Source organism: Chelonoidis abingdonii, chromosome 1 (genome assembly GCF_003597395.2).
Source record: "Chelonoidis abingdonii isolate Lonesome George chromosome 1, CheloAbing_2.0, whole genome shotgun sequence".
Taxonomy (NCBI): Eukaryota; Metazoa; Chordata; order Testudines; family Testudinidae; genus Chelonoidis; species Chelonoidis abingdonii.
The window spans coordinates 86,498,985-86,510,034 of NC_133769.1; the positions used below are offsets into that span (position 1 = coordinate 86,498,985).

The 11,050-nt window shown below is 40.0% G+C and overlaps 1 protein-coding gene across 4 annotated transcripts in view; it reads right to left on the minus strand.

Annotated features, from left to right (window-relative positions):
- Nucleotides 1-483: 483 nt before the first annotated feature.
- EEA1 (early endosome antigen 1) overlaps nt 484-11,050 on the minus strand; it is a 158,981-nt gene continuing 148,414 nt past the window's right edge. For 3 of the 4 annotated variants that reach the window (XM_032765128.2, XM_075066940.1, XM_032765120.2), the window contains 3 exons: nt 8,704-8,824; nt 8,249-8,347; nt 484-6,453 (listed from right to left, as the gene is read on the minus strand). In XM_032765128.2, coding sequence (XP_032621019.1) covers nt 6,331-6,453; nt 8,249-8,347; nt 8,704-8,824 — 343 coding nt within the window. In that variant the 3' untranslated portion in view covers nt 484-6,330. Of the gene's footprint in view, nt 6,454-8,248; nt 8,348-8,703; nt 8,825-10,313; nt 10,675-11,050 lie in introns of those variants that run through there. The other variant, XR_004371641.2, reaches the window with a different exon arrangement.

Sequence of the window (11,050 nt, forward strand, 5' to 3'; positions counted from 1 at the left end):
CAGTGAAGACAGACCTACAAAAGGGTGTTCAGGTGCAAAGTAAAAGAGCTTGTTAGACTAGGAAGCAGTCTCTGAGCCGCTCTCACTCATGCCAGAGCAATACAGACTACACTGGACATAATACAAAGGTAACACTGTCAATGACAGAAGGGACTGACTGCTACACACTACTCGGCCAATGTCCAATATACACAATAGCCACCTCTAGTAACTGAGTGTGGAGACAGATTTTGAGATAGAGGGGAAAAGCAAATCACTCTGAATGAAATTGCTGAAGGCTGAAATTGATTAAATAATGGCCCTTATCACCTCCTTGCAATAGTGAAAAGTTTCTTGGCAGTTCCTCTAGGAGCAAGAAAATGGAAAGCCAAGTCTGCTCTCCAGTTTCTGGATTCCTGACAATCAGTTTTTAAACTAATACAACCCACAGTTCAAAATAATGTTGTTTAAGATGGGACAAGTGTGAAAATTACAAAACTGGTCTATTAGAAAGATCTAATTTTATTATCATTCCTTTAGCAGATTAGAAAACAAAAGTAACATTTCAACAAGCATCTGTCCATCATACTTTATACAGAATTAGTTGATGCATGGTATCATTTTCTTGTCCACAACTTTAGTCACCACCCAACTGCAGAGTTTAGGAATTGCACTGCATACTGGACTAAACTCTATCACAATGTAAGGCACAACTACATGATCACGATTAGTAAACACAACACTGAAAGTAAGACTTAGAAATCAAGTTGATGAAAAAATGTTCATGCAAAGTCTATCTACACACACGTTAAGTTTTGTAGTATGCCCATTAGGAGTGTATGACCCAGTTTAAAAGAAGTGCAGTGTTCCATAGGTAAAACTGCATCATAAGGCAAACGTAATACATTATCTCTAAAGAGTGGGTTAAAAACATAAAGCTTTTTTTCAATTCTATTTTATACAATTACACAGAAAATTATTCAATTTTATGCCCAATATTCACATCTGCAACGATAATAAAATGATCATCAAAATTCAGAAAAGAGGCAATCAAGGCAATATAATTTGTAGCACGCGTCCACTACAGAAATCCATTCATGAAGTTCGTATCTAGAGTGCAGGGAAAAAAAGGCTAAATTAAGAGTGGATTAATTAGTGGATGATGCTATGACAAAGCTCCCTATACCACTGTTGTAACCCAACAGACCATAACTATGAAAGTTTGTGGTAGTGATTTATTTCCTCTCCAACTGCTAGAGTTGTAGGATTAAAACTACAGAAATAAAAAAGAACGACCAAGTCTACAATAATTAGAAATTAGTGGATACTGTTTAAATATACACAAAAAGACTAAAAGACTACTTTTTTTTTTTTGGGTGACAGACACTTGCAAATTTGGCCACTATAACTGTTACATAACACTACAGTGAGGAAACCCTATTAAACTGGACTACTTGGTTGAATTACACACTGAGAGGTAGTTTAAATAAAATCATATATGGCATCGAGTGGTGGGCTAGATTATTTTTTTATTTTATTTTATTTTATTACAAAAGTGATAAATCCTATACAAGCAGCATTTTGAACACATTTCTATAAAAAGTTCTGGTATTCACTAGCCCAGTGAGACAGTCTTATAATATCCCTTTGGTGCCAGGAGTTGGGATTTAACAAGGTGATACAACAAAGTACTTTGCGACAGAGCCAACAGTAGGAGCTCTGGACCGGCCAGCACTGGCCTGTTGACATATAAACAATGAACATATTATCCACAAGCCACTCTCTTCACCTCTTTAACTCCCATCCCCACCCCAAAAAGCATGCAAAAAAGACTGGGGTTTTATTTTTAAATTTGGGAGGCGGGGGGAGAGGAAACTTCACCAAATTTTTTGCGTCTAAAACAACACTGTTCAGAGAGGTTAAACATCAGAGAGTTTTCCTATTTAATATCTTCAAATGTCCTCTATGTAATCCAGTGAAAAGATACTCATGAACCTGCTGTATGATGAGTGCATAGTATAATACGGTATGCTGTGAACAAAAGCAGAAATGGTTAATGTTTACTACTAGTAAATCTCTTTGTTTTCTTAAAATCTTAAAGTAAGTGGTGTGTTATGTTTTCTCTCTCTAAAAATGCAAATGGCTTTATTTAGAGCCCCTAGGGGGAGGGGAGACGGGACTGACAAATAAAGGTACATGTTTCTCTACAAGAATTTTACTTTTCTGTTATTACTATTTCTGAAAAGTAAACCATTTAGTGACTTCTGGTGTAACTATGTATATATGTTAGTTTCAAACTTACTCTATAATCTAAAGTGAGTACAAGAGTTCCTACTTGGAGAATGAAAACAGATTAGCATGATTTTTTTTTAAAATATGTACAATTCATATATCATTTTAAATCTTAAGATACAGCTTTATAAACACAGCCGTGCTTTTTAAAGACCATGTCAATTCCTTTGTTATGTGTGTCCTTGGGTTATGCTCCCCTAGGGTGCAGAGAAATTATGAGTGCAACTCCCCTTAACAGCAAAGGGGAGTTATATAGTTCAATGAGCAATCCAGCTAAGAATATCTCCCACTGTGGATTGATTACTACATCTATGCATTCAAAATTGCCATTCCATTTATTGTATATTATATTCAGTTATGCTAGAAAGAAAAAAGTGCATAGTGCAAGTGACAATGATATTTCCTACTCCTCCAGAGGTTTTTGGAGGTTGCAATGAATTAATTCATCAGTTCTCAACCTCTTCCAATCATAGTGTCATTACAGAGCTTTCACTCATCACTCTAGACAATGTTTATTTTCCTTCTGGTCTTAAGCTCCAGAATTTTCCTTCTGATCTCCAGGTATTTGTCATAAATTTCAAATGTTGTAAGAAGCATTTATTCCCATATTGCATTTAAATTACATTAACAAACTAGAAAGGACTTGAGTTTCATGGGGCCCTTACTGCGCTCTGGAGAATATTCCGCTTTAGGGGTCACTTATTTTATGTCAAGCAACAGTTTGGCAAACAGCAATCATTTTTGGCAATAATTTGCAAAAAGCTACTTCACATTTTTGTTTCCAAACATCTTTTCCTGCTTCACTAAGAAAAGATTTTCCAGTGAGATGATCTCAACAGTCTAAGTCATTCAAAGAGTGACAAAATTATTCCTCCTAATAAGCACCTGGTACTCCAGGATCCATTACAACTGGGTTAGTTCGTATCTTTCAAGAACAGGGTTCTCTTTAAAATCAAAAAAACAAACAACCCCCGCCCCCCCATCTCTCTCTTTAGTGTCACATACCAGTACCAGCAGGTGTGTCAGAAAAGTGACTGCTTCTCTAACTCTTTAGTGTCTCAAATCTGCTCACAGAAGCAGGTGCTTCCTCCAGGTCTTTCTATCTTCAGTTTGGAGCTTTTCTCCATTATAATTTTTTATATTTCTCTTTCTCCTTGGTGTCTCCTAGTAGATGAAGGATCTTTGGACTACAGGAGTCTGCAGGAAACCAGCACTAGAGGAGAAAACATAGCAAGGTAGCAGCTAAGATCAAAGGAGCTCCTGCTCAGACCCAGTTACACACTACTATACTGCCTTCCATCCTGTACAACAATGTGGCATATGGCTTTAGCTGTTTGGGGCAGAAATGCAGCAACAGAAGCTGGCTCAGCAGGATCTCCAAGCCAGTGGTCCTAGGCTACTCAGAACTCCAGGCCAAGGTGAAACAAACATACCAGCAAGGGCTGACTCCAACAGCAGAAATGTGGCAGGCAAGCCTTAATTTATGTTCACCAACAGGAAATGGTATTTGAAAGCAATAAGTCAGAGGTCCTTGGCCATTTTTCTGTTCTGACTGGGGTGAAATATGGTGCCAAGGAAGATATCCAGCCAGTTAGTCAGAGGGTTAGGAAAATCCCATGGGGCAGGACCTCCCACTCCTTTCAGACTTCTTTGGCCCAGTTGTTCCAGAAATAGCCTTAGCCAGTTCTTTTTGTGCTGAGCCCTTCCCCCTCAATGGTTCTGTCAGCCCCCTCTCTCTGAGGGCAGTTCTGACTCCTACAGTTAAAAACTAGTTTCAAAAAATCCCCACTCCAATGGCTCTGATTCACCATATTTATTACCATTCACCACTATATCAAGGCAGACTCAGGGTTCTGAGCACTGACTATATTCCCCCTTTCAGCTCCTTCACATTGGTTTATGCAGCATGACCTTTCTCTGCTAACCTACCACTGCCTTTCCTGTCTGGCCTCCTTTAGGTCAGTGGGTTTTACCTCACATATCTTTGTACTACACACCAGCCAATTGTTTTTCTTACCAATGTCAGCTGGAATCTACAGGCAGAGGTGCGATTAAATTTTTCTCCTTCCACTTTCCCTTCATGCGCACCATAGTGGCCTGGCCTGCCAGCAATACTGCTGAGAGTGTCCAGTTGCTCAGACCACCAGCCTGCCAGGTCTGTGATCTTGCACTAAGCATTAAGGAAGGAAAGTACATAATTTTGTTGTATATCTGTAAATCCACTTTAAAAAAAGCTTTAATGCTCACAGAGTATTACTGCATAAGTAAGAGACTTCAATCATGAGTGCTCATGCCCAACTCTACTCTTTCCCCCCTTAATACTTGCCTATATAAATATGCAGAAAGCAGGTTTGTTTGTTTTAAAAACATTCCCTATCTCTTCAAGGGGCAGGTCACATAGAATGGGGCAGAAGAAAAAGCTGCAGCTGTAGAAGCAGCAGGGTCTTCACAACCATGAGGCTGGAGAGTTCAATAAACTGAGGGTTACTCTACCATTTCTGAGGTTGTTAATTCATGCCTTCAATAAGATGGCATGAATGGAGATCATAATATTTATTCATTAGAACTTATAGTTAAAGTCTTTTTACCTTGGGCAGTTAGCAGGGGAGCTAGAGAGGCAATGGGTCTGGAAGATGAGGAATAACCCAGTTGTAATGGATCATAGAGCAGCAGGAGCCCACTTCAGAGAAGGAAAAATTACAGGTATGTACATTTTACTTTTTCGGCCTACACAACAAAGAGAGGTACATATATGCATCACTTTTAAAAACTCCTTCAGCACAAGTAGGGAGAAGAAAATATGACAGTAACGAAGGCTAAAATTATATCCTCATCTCTTAATTAAGTCTGACTGTTTTGTATATAAATAAAACAGCAGCAGGTTCAACCACTATTCTGAGCAGGCCAAATCACGAAACTATTGTACCAAGAAAGACCCAGGATTAAGAAAAATGCCAGCACCACAGGTTCAGGAGAAGCAGCGGAAAGACCAGGTCAGTTAGGGAGAGAATAATTCCAACCTCTTCCAGTTAATGTGGGGGACAAAAAGAAGATCATATAAAATGCTTGAGTCTCCAAATATTGCTCATTAGTAGGAAATCTAGCATAGGACAGTTGGGTATTCCTTAAAGACCAACCAAGGACCTTTAAGGGCTTCCGTGGTTAGTAGGGAAAGAAAAAGAATAGAACTGAGGATAATTTTTTTATATGTCCACAGATAGGAAAATCTAGAAAGTTATATTCTATTCAACCAGTCTATAAATCAGTATGGGAGAGCTTTATGCAACATTCCTAGAACAGAAGCCAAACTTGCAGTCCTGTTTCTAGCTTGTCTGTACAATTGCAAGTACCTTACAGTACACATACAGATACTCCAATATCCAAATGCTGTAGCTGGGTGATGATTTAGGCACTGATACTGAAATAAACGCTATGTGGCCAGACTGCTGTGACCATACAGAACCCCCTGCAGGTCAGCAGGGTTCCATGTGGGTACAGGTGTTTGCCCTCACTGCAGGATTGGAGCCTTAGAGAGAAAAATTCAAGAGCAAGAGAGGAGAAAAACTCCTAAAGAAATTACTAGGGGAGTTAAAAGAATGTTAGTTATGCAATCAAATGCAACAATTAAAATCTAATTATGCCACTGAAACAGCAATATTTGATACACAAAATCCTTGCAAATTTTTGCAACTTACTGTTTTGAAAGAAACAAAAACTGCAATATCACATACATGTTTCTTCTGAACACAAAAATTAAAGATTAAAAAAATACATTGTTACTTCTCTGTTTAAACTTTATTTACAAATAACTAGGTGTTCCTAAAGTAGACATAAAAGCTCTTTCCTGGGTAAATGGCAATAAGCTGAGGATGATCTGAGCCCGTCTCACAAAGAATACAATAGTTTTACTTAGTATCAATAAAACATTTTAAAATATACTAAATTTTGCAAGTGTTACAATCATTGTTCAAACTGAATAGTAGTCTGAGTGCTGTACGAAGTGCATCAACAGAAATTCTAATTCTAGCGTAACGTTTAAGTGCCATTTGAGATAACCAGTTATCCTTGTAAGTCGTTAAAGCAAGTATCACAGACACGGACAGGCTTCTTAGAAGAAGGAGTTAAGGCATTCTTTGCAGAGCACTCAGCGCAAAAGATATTTCCACAGTGTCTACAGTGATGCTGTGAAAGATGAAAACAACAGATACTGAATTGTCAATACAGCATAGTGGGCACAGTACATGAAAATAAATTACTACATGAAGTATCAGAACAATTACATATTTTCATTTCAGATGTGCATTTAAATTTTTAATATTGGGGGCTAAAAGGCACTTTGGATTTATATACAATTCCATCTCTAAAGGGCATAAGGGTAACATTTTCAGAAGTGTTCAAGTGGCTTAGGAGCCTAAGTCTCATTGACTTTTAAGGACTTGTAGGTTCCTAAATTGCTTTTAATGGGATTTAAGAGTTACTTGAAAGTTTTACCCTTAATCTTGTTTAGGTCCATGAGATGCATGTTTCATGGACTTAATCAAATGGCTGAAACCACTCTATAATTCAATACAATTAGCAGTTGTGATAGACTATATCCTATAATATACTGAACAAATCTTATAGAATTAAGATAACTCAGTGAAGCTTAAATTAAACCTTACTGAATTAGGTTAACACCCATGAGGATGTTGTATTAAAAATGCAATTGTGTATCTGTTGTTGTGGCATTGTATACACCTTCTGTAGTAGGAAGGTGGGGTTGCTAATGAACTTTTTCCATTATCAGTCTTTGAAGCCACCTTCCTAGGTGAAATGCATATACTAGTTCAAACTGGATTCTCCAGTGATCAACAGAAAAGACTTTTGGACAAAAGTCTCGGTTTTTATCTGGCTCAGGGCCTTCTTCCAACGGACAGGACCCCTGGTCCACAGAGGGCCCCAATCCTTGGAAAGACTTTGCCTGCTGAGACCTCTTAAGACTATGTGCTTGTTCTGCTCTGATGAACTTGTAATCACAAGGATGCCCCTAAGATGGGATGTTAAATGACTGCGCTTGCCAGAGCCCATGTGAGAGCTGGGATGAATTCGGGCAAACTTAATAGCATGCACGTAGGTTCTTTTACTGTTTTTAGTATGTTTTCTCTGTAATATTTTTTACCATAAGAATAAAATGGATTTTATTACAAAGAACTGTGTGGTAACTTGTATATGTAGCAATTACACTGTTATCTGTCTCTGAAAATACAGATGTCTGGTGTCCTAGGGCATCTGTCTGTGCTGGGATTGATACAGTGAAGGCAGGGAACTGTCCAGTCTGGGAATGCCCTGGTCAGAAGAGAGAGAGACTCCTGTCTCCACCCAAGAAAAGCAACACCTGGGGAGCTGGAAACCAAGACTAGGTGCCCTTGCTGAACCAGTGAGCAGAAATACAGGTGCAGTTTCCCTGAACTGTGACTCAGGAAATACCAAAGGACTGCAAATCATTGGAGGGGAAGCAGGACAGGATTACACTGACAGAGTTGTGTGTAAATCTTTTATTTCTAGATCGAGTCAGTGATTAAAAAGTACTTCAAAACCAAAATATCACACTAAAGTCATGCCTGATGTAAGTGAGTATCACATTGATTTCAACATAATTACACTCATTTACATCAGGCCTGACTTTAAGTTTACAGCAACAAGCCACACTGATGTCAGTACCTTTATATTGGTAAAACCTGTGTCCACATGAGGCAGTTGTAGCACTTCAACTATATCTAGTTATACACAGATATAGTTAAAGCAGCACAAAGCCTGTGTGTAGACAAAGCCTTGAGCAGTTTATTTATAACATCTGAAACAATACAAACCATCTATGTTTCTGAGCTGTACTGAGGTTTAGGAGTATCTTTTAAAGATGTTCTTTAACTTTGCTTCAACTCCAAAACAGTTCAGAAAGAAAAAAAGTTCTAGAGAATCCCCACAAAGGCACACATACCCTTCTGACTGTCACTGAGAAGCCTTTCCCACAGGCCATACAATTCTGTACCTCATTGTCTTCTGCCCATTTCCTGTTGAGGGCTTGTGTGTGTTTGATCTGGATGAATAAAACAAATACAGACTTTTTAAAATGCAAGTCCATTCCTTATTAATGTCCTCTACTACATCACACATGCTGTACGCGTCAGGATAAAACACTGAGGATTAATCATGGTGACTCAGCGTTAGAATGCCAGCTCACAGTTATTTAAATAAAAAAGAACTTTCTGATGTCCAAACTATGGACTGAATTCTGAACCTACATGAAAGCTCCCATTGATATCAACTGCCTCCTGAGGTGCACTGGGCCTCATTTTAACACGTCTGGAGTGACAACGCACTATTCAAGTCAAAATAGTTTTCATCACTATATATTGGTAAGGGCATGCTTAGTCACCACAATGTAATTTCTACCTGTAGCGACTGGTTTTCTCGGCCTAGCTCTTGCATTGCTGCAGTTGTATTGTCCAGCTTTTTTTTCAGTTCCAGGAGTTTGGCTTGAAGCTTTTCGATTTCTCCCTCACTTTTTATACACCTAAAGATGGATAGCAAGTAGTAAATTAAATGCATACAAAGCAATTCCTATCCTATTCGGCAAAATGTCACCACTGAAAGGTTTGGCCATGTGTCCATAACAAATAAATATATCAGCATAATTAACCACTGTATTTCTTGGCTGAGAAATTAATGTAGTATTTTAACAATTAACCTAAGATCACATCTGAGCCTCACTCTCAGAGGGAGTACCAAATGAGGGACAGCAGGGCCCAGATTTCAGAGGGGGTTCAGGACTGAATGCACTCCCACCAGCTGGAGCTTGCTGCTCTGCACAAGTGCAGAACAGGACAGTCTCATTAAGCAGCAGCAGCAATTCTGGCAGGCCACTCTGCAGCAAATCAAACAAAAAGGAGGTGAGAGAAAAAAATGAAGTTTATTTGCCTGTAACCAAGGTTCTTCAAGACGTACGATACATATTCACATTCTTAGGATGTATGCCAGCCGGTGCTATTGAACAATACAGCCTTCAACTAGCAGTGCCTATCTGAATGTTCACACACACACACACACACACACCCCTTATCCTCCCCTCAGCATGGGAGCATGTTCTGAGGGCAGGGCTATAAAGGGGTGTGTGGCCGCAGTCACTGGCTCAGTTTCTTCCACTGCTAATGAAGAGCCTGAATAGTTAGGACTTTGCAGGAGAGGGGAAGGGGGACAGAGAGTGTGAATATATAAAGTCCATTTAGAGAACCTTGCTTATGGGCAATTAACCTTCATTTCTTCTTTGAGTGTCCTCTGCACACTCCCACTCTTGGGATAGTTTAGTCAGCAGTATATAAGAATTTCAGAGCAGGGATTGGCAACCTTTGGCATGCGATCCATCAGGGAAATCCGTTGGCAGGCTGGGACAGTTTGTTTATCTGCAGCATCCATAGGTTTGGCCAATCGCAGCCCCCACTGGCCACAGTTTGCCATTCCAGGCCAACAGGGGGCTGCAGGAAGTGGCATGCACCAAGGAATGTGCTGTCCGCCACTTCCCACAGCCCCCATTGGCCTGGAACAGCGAACCGTGGCCAGTGAGAGCTGCAATCAGCCAAACTTTCAGACGCTGCAGGTAAACAAACTATCCCAGCCCGCCAGCAGATTTCCCTGATGGGCCGCGTGCCAAAGGTTGCTGATCCCTGAGTTAGAGAATGTGGGTCTGCTCCTGCCCTCAAACAAAACAAATAGCATTTGGTGTTGAACTTTGTGGCAACCAGATCTATATTTGGAGTAACCCACAGAGCAAAAATGTCCCTGGTTACAGTATCCTTTAAGGCCCATTTGTGCATGTGGGAGGATTTTCTGCTACAAAGTTGGTCCGCTAACTGGTTGAAGGATTCTGCTACATGCAGAGCTACCACATACACCTCATGAAAAATATACTACTCTCAAAGCTTTATTGACTCCTTGCAAAGCTAGGGAAGAGCCTGCACTTCACGTTTGTTTATATAATACATTGCTGTCATATTGTCTGTGGCTACCTGAACAATGTATCCTTTCATCTGAAGGTGGAAAAATCTGAATGCAAACCGGATTGATCTTAGCTTCAGAATATTGATATAAAGGGAAGACTTGTGTTGGTTCCAGAGCCCTGTGCACCCCAACCTGTTTTCAAGGCATCTGTTGCAATTATCATGGAAGGTGATGGAGAGCTGAACCTCACTCCCTTCATTACATGATCCCGATCCATACACCATAAAAAGTTTTCTAGATATTGTTTGGAATAGTAATTATTAGCTTCACATTGTGTACTCCATATCTGAAGTTTCCTGTCACCCAATGTTGAAGAGGTCTCATCTTTAGTCTCACACAGGGTATGACACGTCATTGATGCTATGAGACCTAGTAAGAAGAGGAAGAACTTCACTTTCTGAAATAGATTCTGAAAGAGAAACTGAATAAGACCGTTACTTGCTTTTGTAACTGTTGTTCTTTGAGATGTGTTGCTCATATTCATTCCGATTAGGTGTGCGCGCGCTGCGTGCACGTTCGTCAGAAGATTTTTACCCTAGCTACACTCGGTGGGTCAGCTGGGTCACCCCCTAGAGTGGCGCTGCCATGGCGCCGGATATATACCCCTGCCGACCCAACGGCCCTTCAGTTCCTTCTTGCTGGCTACTCCGACAGAGGGCGGGTTTGGAATGGATATGAGCAACACATCTCGAAGAACAACAGTTACAAAGGTGAGTAACCATCTTTTCTTCTTCGAGTGCTTGCT